The sequence below is a fragment of the Ammospiza nelsoni genome, chromosome 1 (assembly GCF_027579445.1).
Source record: "Ammospiza nelsoni isolate bAmmNel1 chromosome 1, bAmmNel1.pri, whole genome shotgun sequence".
Lineage (NCBI taxonomy): Eukaryota > Metazoa > Chordata > Aves > Passeriformes > Passerellidae > Ammospiza > Ammospiza nelsoni.
Window position 1 is genome coordinate 46,527,180 of NC_080633.1, and position 14,218 is coordinate 46,541,397.

The 14,218-nt window shown below is 43.2% G+C and overlaps 2 protein-coding genes across 3 annotated transcripts in view; both read left to right on the forward strand.

Annotated features, from left to right (window-relative positions):
• Positions 1-7,654, forward strand: part of SACM1L (SAC1 like phosphatidylinositide phosphatase) — a 29,301-nt gene extending 21,647 nt beyond the window's left edge. For both annotated transcript variants that reach the window (XM_059475187.1, XM_059475193.1), the window contains 8 exons: positions 192-290; positions 2,815-2,953; positions 3,183-3,252; positions 3,343-3,415; positions 3,866-3,959; positions 4,044-4,136; positions 4,837-4,894; positions 5,574-7,654. In XM_059475187.1, coding sequence (XP_059331170.1) covers positions 192-290; positions 2,815-2,953; positions 3,183-3,252; positions 3,343-3,415; positions 3,866-3,959; positions 4,044-4,136; positions 4,837-4,894; positions 5,574-5,710 — 763 coding nt within the window. In that variant the 3' untranslated portion in view covers positions 5,711-7,654. The remainder of the gene's footprint in view (positions 1-191; positions 291-2,814; positions 2,954-3,182; positions 3,253-3,342; positions 3,416-3,865; positions 3,960-4,043; positions 4,137-4,836; positions 4,895-5,573) is intronic.
• A 765-nt stretch (positions 7,655-8,419) lies between these two features.
• Positions 8,420-14,152, forward strand: SNRPD1 (small nuclear ribonucleoprotein D1 polypeptide). Its single transcript, XM_059483393.1, has 4 exons — positions 8,420-8,555; positions 9,083-9,159; positions 11,544-11,735; positions 13,960-14,152. Exons 1-4 carry the CDS (start codon positions 8,542-8,544, stop codon positions 14,034-14,036), a joined length of 360 nt encoding a protein of 119 aa, XP_059339376.1. The 5' UTR covers positions 8,420-8,541; the 3' UTR covers positions 14,037-14,152.
• The last annotated feature ends 66 nt before the right edge of the window (positions 14,153-14,218 follow it).

Here is a 14,218-nt window from a genome sequence, read left to right on the forward strand (position 1 = left end):
ATTCACACTAAGGGTGCAGCATCAGGAAGATGACTTTCAGCACAACTGCAGATTTTACCGGTGCTCTGTCATCTCTGAAGAAAAACAAGTCCTCTGTCACTACCTGTTTTATAGATCAGGCTCTTACTGTAGAATTTTCTGTAACCTGCAGTACATACATAATTGGAAAAACTACTTCTCTCCCTGAACAGATACGTGGCGTTTGACTTCCATAAAGAGTGCAGTCGGATGAGGTGGGATCGGCTTCAGATTTTGATGGATCAGCTGGCAGACCAGCAAGATGAGTTCAGGTGAGGCTCTGCAGTTCTTTCACCTCTGTGCTGTTAAAATGAGACAACTTCTCAGAGTTTGTATTGTCTTGCATTAAGGCACAGTAATACAGAGCTTCTGTAGTCATCTGTGAAGAAGATGCATCTGTGTGCATTAGTGTGCCCATGTCTCTGGTGTCTTGCTGACACCATGTGCAAGGTTAGACACATGGTTGGGGGTTGGATGTAGAGCCCACATTGCCTCTCCATAAAGTGAGTCTGAGAATTGCAGCAACCCTGAGTTGTGGCAAGAGCTGCCTTTGTAAGGTTGGGTGGAAGCTTAGACAAAGAAATGAATGTGCATATAACTGGAGCTATTTAAAAGCAAATCTCTTTAGATTATATTAGTTTTCATCCATGGTTATTCCAGGTTGCATTGGCAGCAAACTGTTCTGCCTTATAGTGTAAAACACTGGATATTCCTTCCACAGGCATTTGTAAAAGTGTTTTCTCTAACGCACATTGTTGTGGCTCCAAACCTTGCATTGGCATTGGTTGTTAGCCCTTGCTAATGTAACTAACCCACAGGGAAACACATTCTTATTTTCTGTTGTCATATCAAAATACACAAAATATCCAAATAAATTTAAATCTTTAGTTCCACAAGTGGGTTTTTGGTCATAGCTACTTGTAGACCTGTAGATTGCTAGGGAAGTAGTTTACTTTGTTCTGCTTTTCTGATTGCTTCCTTCCTGTTCTTGAAGCCTTGTGACTAAAGCACAAAGTAGATTAGCTAAAACATTAGAAAACTAGCAGTGGTATAGTCTGTCTTGACAAAATAAAATGAGGTAAGGTGTGGACTAGAGCAAGAGTCTTGTTAATAAAGTCTCTTGCCTGGAGTGATGGCTATGGGAATGATATAAATTAATCAGCTTGTAGTTAATATTCTCTGTCTACCACAAGCCTTAAAAACTCATTAAGACCTAATGAATAAATTGACTTTGAGCACCTCAAATAAGGAGAAATAAGATTGCAATTTTTTCCTATATAGCAAGGATCCTTTATTCTTAGAATTAATGCTGAATCCTTTAACTTGTTTACTGCCAGCTGCCACTGGAGGCATAGAAAATAACCAGATTTCCTTGAAATGGAAACTTAAAAAAAGCTATCTCTAAAACAAGATATAAAATTGAAGACTCATTCTCAAGGCTGGCTCTAACTTGTTTTATTTCATTTGTAACGACTGTTGCTTAAATAGGAACAGAAAAGTCTGAGTTCTAATCTTCACAGAAAATAGTTTTGCAACCCCTTGGGAGGTAAACAACTCTTATATTCTGCAGGCTAAATCCAGTTGTGGAAGATCTGTCAGAAAGGAGAGCTGGGTTTGTGGAGGTCTTTGTTAGTTTTTTAATTTTTTAGAGCAGCTATAGGAGATGCAGCATTAAGAACAGACATTTCTAGTTAAATAGGATAATAAAAAACTATCTTATCCTAATATCTGTTGTAGCCAGAACCTGGGGGGAAAAGGAAGACTTCACAAGTATTATTGTCACTGTAGTCTTCAACAACGTAAAACATGGTGTAACAAAACTAGCTCAAGAACGGTGAAAATTACGGTTAAAAAGAAAAAACAAGGTTAATCAAAGTATATTCATGTGTTTCTAAGGCTCCTGATAAAAATGCTGAGGCTCTTGATAAAAATGCTCTACAGTAAGAGTGGATATATGCTAATCCAGAGTTCATAATTACATATTGGAGTAACTTAATCTATGGATTGTAATCTGTAAAACAGTAGAAAACTGCAAGTTTTGTGCTCTGGTAGGACAGGCATAGTTCTGTCCCATTCATACATCCAACTGATAAGTAGATTGGAATATTTGTTTTGTTGTAATGCATGTCTGCAATTCAGTATTTTAAATGAGCTGTGTGTCATCAACCACTGGAAACACCTGGTTTAGTGGATTTAAAAAATGGAGGTAATAATTAGCATATGCAAGGGGGAATATCTGGTTTCCCCCCTCATATTCGTATAATGGAGAGAATAGCATGTGACTGTAGCAGATTTTTCCATATTTTGTGAGCACCCTTAAAAAATCTGAGTACCTTCCTGGAAGAAATGAGCCTGACAAGTTAGATGACTTTTTATGCATTGGTGACTGGGTTGAACTGGTGACCACTTACCAACAAATCTGGTTACTTCTGCTGCTAGGCTCTGCTAATGATTTTTGTGTCTGTGGAGCTGGGACACTAAAATAACTGGACAAAAACCCCACAAGTCCCTAATTTTGTACCAGAAGTTGCTCTTCCCAGTAGCATATAACTCAGTATTGCTGATTGACTTTCTGAATGGTAGGAGTGACTACTGCCCTGAGATTGCTAAATGTTCACCCATTGGTGCTGTTTCCTAGAATGGCAAGATTTGAGGGAGACATCAAAGTTTGAAGACATGGCTGAGCGCTCATCAAATGCTCAGGACAGTTGTGGTTGGATTGTTAGGATATTTACTTGTGAAACCAGGTGGTTTATATGGACTGTTATCTCTAAAGATGTGTGTTGTGTGTGTTAGTTACTTTCTAGTTGACTCGGAGGGTAAGACTGTGACTCAGCAGGAAGGAACGTTCCGCAGTAACTGCATGGACTGCCTGGATCGCACTAACGTCATCCAGAGCTTGCTGGCACGCAGGTCTCTGCAGGCCCAGCTTCAGGTAAATGCTTTACTCTTCTTTGACAGGCTGGAAGAGGAGAGAGGCTTTCCATTTGGAATGGAAATGTCATTTGAATGCTCCAGTAAGAGCTTGCAAAGTGGAGTTACTGTACTACTTACCTGAGCCGCATTGACTAGATTCAAGTTGATAAATACAGCTTTTTTTTGAAAGCAAATCCTAATTTTTCTATCAAAACTCCTAGCAAGCCTCAATGTGCTTTTTGTTCTAGAGACTTGGTGTTCTGCATGTGGGACAGAGAATCGAAGAGCAGGCAGACTTTGAGAAAATCTACAAAAATGGTAGGCTGTTTATAGAGTTCAAACAATGCCTTTTTCTCTGCATAGAGTATATAACTTCCTTAATATTTCTTATCGTTTTCCTCTTCACAGCATGGGCTGATAATGCTAATGCTTGTGCCAAACAATATGCTGGAACTGGTGCCTTAAAGACCGATTACACAAGGCAAGTCAGCATTTCTTGTAAGGGCCTTCTGGGTTTTTGAGCATGTTTGGGATTTTCTTCAAGTTCTTCTATCTGAGAAGGTTACTAATCTGGGGCTTAGGCTATAAATGAGTTTTTTGCAATGGTTCAGTTGGTAAAAAGTCAGATTAAAATGTCCAGATTCCATGATGTGTTTATATGAACGTAAAGGCTATCTGGAAATGAAAACCAAGGCAGTGTGCCATGAAGATGCACATTTATGTTGTCTGATGGAAAGAAGTGTAATTTTATTTTACAATTTTGTTACAAGTATGTGTGGTTATAATGCAGAGGCAGCACTAGATAAATGTATTCCTGTGCAGGTGTTCATTTAATGTAGTACACATCTGGATAGTGACAGAATGTAAATCTGAAATAATAGTCCTGAATGCATTCACATATTTATATATTGTTCACAATTTCTTTTTGCAGAACTGGGAAGAGAACTCAGTGGGGCTTAATAATGGATGGCTGGAACTCATTAATACGTTACTACAAAAACAACTTTTCTGATGGGTTTAGACAAGTAAGTAAAGTTTTTAACCATGGGGAAGTGTATGTGATAAACATTGTTGTGCATTCTAACTCTTGCCCTCCCTTTCTCTTCCAGGATGCAATTGATCTTTTTCTTGGAAATTATTCAGTGGATGAAGTAGAACCTGCTAGTCCTTTACATGTCAAGAAAGATTGGAAGTTCTTAGCTGTGAGTATAGAGACTTTATTTGTAATAAGAGAAACACAACAATTCAGTCACTGTCTTCATTATGCCTGAGTAGGACTTGTCTGTTAGTCGTGAAGCATCCCTGTAATCTGGTAATGTTTCTGTGACACCTGCTTATAGGATTGAACCCAGACTGTTCCCTTGACAGAAAATGGAGTGTCCTTGAGGTATTGGAAAAACTGGTGCTTTTTTTTTTTTTTTTTTTCAAATATGCTTCACCAGGTGGAAGGAGGAAAATTCTATTAGTCACTATCAGTGACTGTTTCCTTCTGCAGAAGAATCTTGTGGACTTCTTTTCTCACACTTCATGCAGAAGCATAGATTGTAACACAAAATCCCCATTCTTTTCACTTTTTTCACCCTTCCCTTTCTATTTTGAAATGGGATTTGGGAACATAATGGGTTTAACTGGTGTTTTTATTTGTATTTTAACCAAAGCATAAGCCTCAACCTCTTTTTTAATGCACAGGAGGTGTATTTCAATTCTAAACATTATGATTGAATACAGTCTTCCAGATTTTGGAACTATCCAAACTTTTATTTGTACCTCAATGCAGGTGAACTGAGAAGCAAAGCAAGTAATAGCTTTACAGTACTACCCATCTTAAAAGAAATTAAGGAACATATGTACATATTACTGTATCAAGTGATTATTCTGATTATTCTGTTTCTCTTTCCTCAGTTGCCTATTATTATGGTGGTTGCTTTCTCCATGTGCATTATTTGTTTGCTAATGGCTGGTAAGTCACTATTGAGTTTGATTGTATAAAACTGGCTTATTTCTCTGTGAACTTTCTGTAAATAGCTACCAGTAACTATTCAGTGTAGAATTGCTTCTCAGTCATTCTAAAGGTTGCTTGAACATGGCTCTGGAGATTGAGGTTTAGCACTGTATCATTAGTGTGGAAAAAACTGAGATGCTGTAGAAAACAATATTAAAACTCATGTAGAAGTCAAGTAAGGCACAGTTGATTATCTCCAAATGTAGATGCACCTGTAGCTTTATTGTAGGCTGGATGAAGCCCCAGAGGAATACCTCTCTTTTTGGGCAGAAAGACAATTCAGAGCTGTCACATACAGGCATAAGCCTGGTTCTGATGGATTTCCCTTTAATCGAAATCTGTGTTGGGAGTGATGAAGGTTTTTGCCTTCTGCTTTTGCCTTGAATTTTCTAACATTGTTGCCAGTAGAGTTCTTGACTGGCTTCCATAGATCTCTGTTCAGTGTGTTCCAAGAACTGTGTGGCAAATACAAATATTCCAAGGTAAGGAAACAGAAGAAGATCTGTGAAAGACTTGTGGTTTGCTTTGGCAACAAATCTCTGAGGGAGAGCTTGAAATATTTGCATTTGTCCTAAAGTAAAACTGTCTGCTAATTGGAGATAGTGAGCTAAAAGATTTATCTGACTCTTCTTCTCAGGTGATACATGGACTGAGACACTGGCCTATGTGCTTTTCTGGGGAAGTGCCAGCTTTGGAACTTTTGCTATCATCCTTTACAATGGCAAGGATTTCGTAGATGCACCCAAGCTGGTCCAGAAGGAGAAGATGGACTGAATTTGTGTGTGTGGAAAGCGGCTTGGTACTGAGGATTCTTCAAGCCACACTTGGAGTCTCTACTGACCTGCTTTCCACACCAAAAATGCCCTAATGAACATTCTTCCTTGGCAGTGGGGGGTCAGGGGTAAGGAAACGGTGTCCTGTGGTGGTGGGAGCTTTCAACTGAGACCTGACTTGGCAGTCTTAGTTGCAATGGTCTTTGGAATATTGCATTAGTGGACAGGGCTCCACTCTCACGGGGGTAATGCAAAGACAAAAGCCAGCTTTTTGGTGTCTGGAATGTTCTTGGAGCTTAAGTGGACTGCTTAAGCTTATGCTCCACCTGGGTTGTTCCAGCTGGTTTTTTGGCCTTGACAGGAGAGAGCTTTGATGCTGTTCATGTCTCAAAATATCCAAATGTTGAAGCATTATTAATGGAACATCTGTTAGGGATCTCTGAACAAATATGGCTTCTTACCAATAAAAAGTCCTGGTCCAGACTTACAGCTGGATTACGTTCATTGTGATAAAGTCTGTGTTAAAGAGTCCTTCGTGCATATTCGTGTGTGGATTCTTTTCACTAAATATGAAAGATTTTTGAATCCTAATGCTATTCTAAAATGAGGTTTTTGTCCTGTCTTGTTTATCTAGAACTGATGCAATATTCTGCTAATCATTGTTTGGGTGAAAGGGCAGTGTAATTGGATGTTCCTGAAGTTGCAAATGTCTTGCACTGTTTCAATACTACAGTCTCCATATGAAAATCCAGTAGTTAGCGAGTTAAAATGTAGAATTTTCTTTCTGAAGATGTAAACAAAATCAAAGAATGTAAAAGTCCTTTGCAGTGTTTATTCAACCTTCCTTATGCTAAAGTTCCAAAGTACTTCATTACTTTAAGAATGGGTCACAACATAAAAGATGAATTTCATATGGTTTTGCTAGTCAGCTGCTTCTATCCTTGGTTATGTTGAAATAATTTATGACAGAAGGAATAACAGCCTGAGAAGAAAGCAGTAAGTCTAAACTCTGAATTTCTACTTGGGAGCAGCAGCTCGCTTTTCATGCATGATACTGTAACACACTCTTTTAAGAAAAAAAAAATCTGCTGACTAATTTGTGCTGGTTAATGTGTGTCTTTAAATTTAGTGCTTCTAAGCTGTATAAAAATAAGGACCAATTTTAAACTATTTTGTCACTTATTTTATATGGTTTGTTCAAAACCAGACATGGAACTTGCTTAAGGCGCTGTGCATTGTTTAATATTTCCTGTAAGTACAGCTGTATATTCAGATTGCGAGTATAAAATTTAAATGGGGGGAAGGGACAAACATGTAGAATACTACTAGGGCTAGCACAGGTGTCACTATTGAAGCTAGAACACAAAACACTGATACTCCAGTGTTCCCTTGTGTTATGACTGAAAATATGTACAGATCCTTTTTTTTTTTTTCTTTTGCAACTGTTCAGTTTAACCTTGAATGTTTCTGGAGGCCTCTCTGGGTTTTGTGTAAACATAACCTGTTCATGAGCACTAGTACTTGCAAGGTATCCATTTGCTTCTAGATGCTATAATGGAAAAATACCAGTTGGTGGCTAACTGGAAAATCCTCCTAACTTAAAATTTTCAAAGGTGGAACTCCCTCATGGGCACAAAGTACAAGAACATCATAGACTCAATATTTGAAAGCAGTGGTTCTGGTGGCTCAATGGCAGGTGGAGTTTGAAACTTGGCTCAGTTGTCTTGCAGTCTAGAACTAAGTTGTTGCATCTTTGGTGAAGAACTTGTTGCAGCAAAGACCAAACATGAATTGCTAATATAAAAGATTTGTAAGACTTAGAATAATGTAGGTTTTAGAAGTTGGAAGGCACCTGTGTTTCAGTGCTTTGCAAAGAGTCTGTATTTCTAAAATCACAAATGGTGTACTACTCTTAAATGACAATAAAATGTTCAGCTTTTCTAGATGTGCTGTCTGCAGTGCCTTTTGTGCTTCGGAGCAGACTGTTCCCAAATCATTCCTTAGGAGTTGATTCACACCTGAAGGCTGCTTCAGTTTTGTGTGTGCTTGTTGCAGGGATCATCACTCAAACAGTGCTGATCTCGGGCAGAGCCTGGTCTCAGCCTGCACTGTGAGATGTTCTGCTCCTCTCAGCCATGGCTGGGTCTGTCTGGAGCCCCTGTGCCTGGAGTGCTCCGGTGCTGCATCCCCAGTGTCACCTCTGCTCAGGGCCGATGCCTCTTTTCCTCAAGGGCACTTCAGCCTTTTATTGACCATACCAATAGGTGAAAATTCAAGGTGTCTTCCTCCTTTCCCTTTTACCTTTGCTAGGTAAAGAGACTGACATGCACACAGAAAATTCTTGCTATTAAAGTTCTGGATCCTCAAGCTGTAACTTTTTTCACAATAAATTAGTGCTTTACAGGTTCTAGGCCTTGAGATTTTTCCTATTTTTAAAGCTCAAAGCAGGTTTAAAACAAAGTAGGTTTGTTTGTTTTTTTTCTTTTCTAACATTTATTTTTAATTAAGGAAGGCGAGCTGGTAGATGTAAAACCTTACGAACAGCCAGGCTTTCATAGACCAAGTCCCCACACTTCTATTCCCATCTCCTTTTTTCCCCCATCCCTCTTTTCCATGCTCTCCCTTTTTCCCCGCCCTCTCCCCCACGGGCGGCTCCGGGCGCTGCCGGCGCTCGCCGCGGGTCCGCCCGCCCGCTGGGGGGCGCTGTCCGGCAGAGTCCTGGCGCGCGCGGCCTGACCGAGAGGCGCCTCCGCCCCACCGTGCCAGGGGCTCCGCTCGCCCGGGGCTCCCCGCCCGCCGCCGCTCCGCGCTCGGGGACGCCCGCCCGCCGCCATGAAGCTCGTCAGGTGAGCGGGTGGGCGCGGATGGGGATGGATGGAGGCGGATTGCCCGCGCCGAGCGAGCCCGCGCCCTTAGGGCCGCCCCGCGCTCTCCCCTGACCGCGGGGGGGAGCGGGAGCGGCCCGGATGGGCCGGCCCGGGCCGGGCGGGGACCCCGCTGTGAACCGGGGCCTGCGCGGGTCGCTCAGCAAAGCCCCCGGCCTACTTTTTGGAGGGAAATCCCCCGGAGCGGGTTGGCGTTGCCTTCCCGCGATTGTAACGATTTTTAAAATGGTTCCTTCTCCGTACAATAATGGCCGTTTGGCCTGGAAGTGGATGCTGGGTCCGGCAGTGTGTCACTGAAGCGTCCCAGCGCCGGTGGCTGGGCAGGACGTGGAGTGCAGTGTGCCACTGAACATCCCCGGCAGGATCCGTGAGCGCCGTCCGGGGGAGCTCGGGATGCGGCGCAGCTGGGTGCTGCCTGTCCGACGCGTACCCCTTTGTGTGCAAGTGAACGGGCTGGGGTTTTCTTAAATTCTTTTTTTAATTCCCAGGTTTCTAATGAAGCTGAGCCATGAGACTGTGACCATTGAGCTGAAGAATGGGACGCAGGTGCATGGAACGATCACAGGTACGGAAAGATGGGAGTATGCAGCAAAATACTCCCGGTTGCTTTTCGGCGGACAATTGGCATTTGCGGCTTGAATGAGTTTTTTGTCTGTGCTCCCTCTTGCGGGGACCGGCACAGGGAAATGCAGGAGATGGGCTTTGTAATTAAATTCATAGCTTTATGTGCAAGTGCGAGGCGTGTTTGTGTTGCAAAAGTGTCTGGAAATGGTCGGGGGTTGCTGGGAACAGCCGGGAGCTGTGACCAGCCGGCTCTCCGTAGGGAACCACGAAAGTACTTGGGAATTTCAGTGAGTCACGGATTGTCTTAGATGTGCAGCAGTGGGTGAGTCTATCCGTGCTCAGAGATTTGTTCTAGAGGTTCTGCTGGGAGCTGTAAATCCGCTGTAGCGCTGGGAGCCTCTGCGCCCCGCTGCAGCTTTGCCTGCAGACAGGCTCGGGGGGAGGAGGGAAGCAAACTCTTCCAAACCTCGCTCGGTAGTCTCTTGTCATTTTAGTAGCACGGTCACAGAGTCACGGAATGGTTTGGCTTGGAAGGGACATTAAAGATTATCCTGTTCTAACCCTCTGCAGGGGGTACCCTCCAGTAGACCAGGTTGCTCAAAGGCCCATCCAGCCTGGCCTGGAACACTGCCAGGGATGGGGTATCCACAGCTCCTCTGCGCAACCTTTTCCAGCTGATGTGGGCTTAAATCGGTTAAATTTTGCATGCAGACTAAAAAATAATTATTCCTGTTGAGCACGATTTTGTTAAGGCAAGTCTAGATGGAAGTGCATATTTGCATATGTTTGATTGTGTGAGAGGCGGGTTGGAGAACGGCAGAGCTGGGTGTGGGTTACAGGGCAAAGAGGAATCCTGGCCGAGAGAATTTGTTCCCTCCCTGCTGCCAGAGCTCTGTCCTGTGCGTTCCTGGGGGTTCCTGATTACCAGGTGCTTCTTTATATCACTGAGCTGGACGTCGTTGCAGGGAATTCTGCAGGGTTCATTAAGTGGTTCTCAGGTATTAAAACATGTGAAAGCCATTTTGTTTTCTCTAATAACCTCAGTGAGGGACGTTGCTCTGAGAGTTCCCGTGAGCTGTACTTAGAGCAGGTAGATGTGGGTGAGGCACGGTGTGTTTAACGAGGCAAACCCTCAGGGCTGAGCTGAGGAAGCTGCTGCATCTCCCTCACTGAACTCACCCCCATGTGGCTTTTAGAAACTCTTCTGCCCCAGCACTCTTGGAAAAAAAAAAGGTTACAACTCTTGTTAAGTTTGAGTTTTATTCCAGAGGATTGTTGAGGTGCTGTTTTGGCCAGCAGCAATCCGTGGGGATTTGGCAGAGTTCAAAACTGGCATTATTTTGCAGTCAGGTCCATCAGCTTTGATTAAGAGCTGAGGGAGCCACCTTGGTGCCCGATTGCAGCACGCTCTGCTGAACCCAGCAGATGGGAAGCAAACACTGCTGGGCTCCTGACCTCGCTGCTCTTTCACGCTTAATTGTTGAGCAAAGCCTCTCTCACTTTCTGGTAAGAATTTGCAAAAACATTGCACAATGTCCTGTTCCTCCCAGCCCCAGGGCAGGGGCAGGGATGAGGGGACAGGTTTTGTGTAACCCCTCACAGCAGCCAAGAGACTGGGTCAGGTGGAACTGTGTAAAATCCAGAGGGAGGCGGACAGACAGAAAAATAAAACCACTGTCATTTTGATCTTCATAGCTGGAGATCAGATCCCACCTAAGCTCTATGCAAAATAAAAACTTCTGGGTTTTTTTAGTTGCTCCTCACAGCTGTTACGCAGTACATGCATCCAGCTGAGATGTTTTTTCCAGTTTGGAATTGTGCATAACACAGCATAGTGTACACAGTATTGATTCCATACAATTCCTGTGTACTGGCTGTTCTCAGAGTTTGTAACCACAGTGGTTGTTCTTGCAGTGGGGTATTTTCTGTACTTTCACAGAGAATTCACTCTGGTGTTAATTGTATTTTATCAGGAGGTAAATGTTGCTTTTGTGGCTGGATTTTCCTAAGATTTACAGAAAAAGGAATTTACCCAGGTTATTTTTTCTTCTCCAAGGGTTGTTTTTCTTCTTTTTAAAGGACTAAAGATTAGTGTTAGCCTTCTGTAACAAGCAGTAGTTTATTTGTTGTTCAGAGGAGTTGCTTTAACCATTTACAAAGCAGCTATTGCCTGGACCTGGATAAAGATCTCTAACCATGAGGAGCTAAAGGCCTCTCATGGTAACTGGATAATTCAAGAGAGAAAAGAGATTCTGTGACAGGCTGAAGTAATGCATGAGTGGTAGAAGCAGGTGTTGATGAACAGGATAAATCTCATTTCATGTGTGCACTTAAAAACAGGCAGCAAGAGACCTTGTCCCTGACATGAGGCTTGTGTTGTTTCAGGAGTGGATGTGAGTATGAACACACACCTGAAAGCAGTGAAAATGACTCTGAAGAACAGAGAGCCCGTACAGCTGGAGACCCTGAGTATTCGGGGAAACAACATCCGCTACTTCATTCTGCCTGACAGTTTGCCTCTGGATACTTTGCTAGTGGATGTTGAGCCAAAAGTCAAATCCAAGAAAAGAGAAGCAGGTGAGTTTGTGCTTTCCTAGTCTGTGTTTGTTCTGCCCTTGTGTGCATTTTAGTGCTGTGTGTCTGAAGGTGTCTGATTGGAGTCTGTCAATGTCTGCATTTGGCACTGAATTCCTTCATCCCTGAGGGTTGGACATGGCACTGGCTCAGTCTGCCTTGCCCACCTCCTTGGCATCTGCAGAGCTTCATGCACATGAAGTTGTGTTATGGCTTTTCTGTTTTTCAACATGTAAATGTTTATCAGCTTGAGTAAGTCTTAACCTATCTGAGTCTTACAGTTGGCACCCAAAGATTTACTTCCTCTTCTCCAGGTGTCCGTGTTTCCTCAGTTTGTATGGGGAGCTTCACACAGACAATAAGTGCAGGACCACATCTCAGATGGTGTTGCATGGTTCACTGAAATTTGGTATCTGTGAATTTGATAGACTTGAGAACCTGAGGGAATCGAGGCTGTATTCCCGTGAGTGCATCTCCAGCTTTGTCTCCCAGTAGTGTTCCAGTCACAGCTCTTCTGCTCTTCCTGGAACTTTTTTTTCAAAGTGCTGCTGAATAAAAATCTTTCTCTTTGGAAGCCTAACAGTATAGACTGTAACTCAAGTTTAATCCACACTACCAAAGATGAGTCTCCAGTAAACCCCAGGAAATCAGCAGCAGTATGTATTTTGCCCACCAGTTAATCTGTGTGTTTTTAAAACAGTGAGCTGTAAGTGAAAGCTAATTGTGCTCTAGAATCATGTTGTACCATTTCTCCTGTAATTAGTGTTGAAGTATGTGGGCGTGCAGGGAGTTCTGCATTGGTGAAGAACCTCAGCTGTGCAGCACCCTGTGAGCACTGCAGCTGCTGCCTTGGTGGGGAATAAGGATAAAGCTCCCAGAGGGGCTTTGCTCCTCTCAAGTTCATTAAAACAATCTCACCACACAGAGAAATGAGTGTGGTTGGATTGCTTTTTCCTGAACCTCACATTGTGATGTGAATGGGAACATCCCTACTTGGTGTCAGCTTTGGGAAGCAGCCCTGATAGCTCCAGTTACCTCGTTTGATGCTCCCTGCATCCCCAGTGCATGGAAGCACTCTCAGACCAAAGTTGTGCTGTGCTTTGCCTTAATCCATGAATGCCCTTGGCCTTCAGCAGTGTAAAACCCTTGCTTCTGTCCCTAGCAAGTGGTGAGGAAAGGGCAGGATACTGGCTGGGCTGTGTGTGCCACGTGTCCCTTGTGTCCAAGCGTGCTGGCACTCGGTGAGCACAGCTGCCTGCTTGCTGTCATCCTCCAGCTGGGGCTGATGCTTCCGTGGATTCTACAGGCTCAGTGTATACCAGCAATATAATGACACCTTGCTTAAGTCAAATCTGTCCTGTGTCTCTGCTCCTTCTGTCTCTTCTGAATTTCTAACCTGCATCCCAGAATAATTGTCACAGCCTGCTCCTTGAATGTGGGTGCCAGTGGGAGTCTCTTAGAGAGCCACTGCTGCTGCAGAGTTTTCAGTATCTTTGTGAGCCCTGCACTCAGAAGCACATTTTAAATTAACCAATAATCTAAAGTTTGCAGAGTGTCCTTGCAACCTGGTGGGTCACATTTCTTTGGGAGACAGAGATGCAAAGGCGCGTTATCACCTTATGGATCTTATGACATTCAGGAATGGCTTGTGGCCTGCACTGTCCTATGATTCTGTCTTCCCTTTACAATTAAATAGCAGTAATTAAAACTGGGAGCACACAGTCAAGACCTTTGCCTTAGAATCACACCTGCAATTGGCAGAGGCATCACTGAGACCAGTAGGAGCTGGTGGATGCTGGGATCCTTTCAAAGTGCTGAGCTTCCACATGGTGCCTGAGACAGGATGGGTTTGGGAATCTCACAGTTTGTCAAAATTTGCATTTCTCTCTTAAAAAACTAGACCGTATATACATATAGAAAAAGAATGAATCCTGGTTTCTTGTCAGATTACCCAGTCATTTGAGAGCAGCCAACTATTTTATGTCCTTGTTTTCTGCAGTGAATCCAAGGACAGACAGTAGTCTGTGGAAAGTGTATACTGGAAGAACTAACACAAAAGATGAAAATATTACCTGAAACTTACTGAGCATTACCAGACTTAATACCTAATGTAATGTCTTATCACAGGGAAGCAGTGTGGTGATTATGCTCAGTACAGAATGTTTTAGTCAAAAAGAAAGTATTCCTCGGTCTCACTTTATGTTCTCTTTTTCTTTTGCCTGCCAAGTTGCTGGAAGAGGCCGTGGAAGAGGCCGTGGTAGAGGCCGAGGTCGTGGAAGAGGAAGAGGAGGCCCAAGACGATAACTTCTCATCATATTTTGGGCAATTTCTGGGCAATTACCATATTCTAGGCAATTTCAGGTTTATTTTGTACAGGTCTTGTTTATGGTATCCATTTTTAATAAACGGAAATGTGAAAAGGTGTCTTTCCTTTGTTAGCAAAGCCTGGGGAGGGAGGCAGGTGTGTCCCGTTTCTAGGGCTGTCG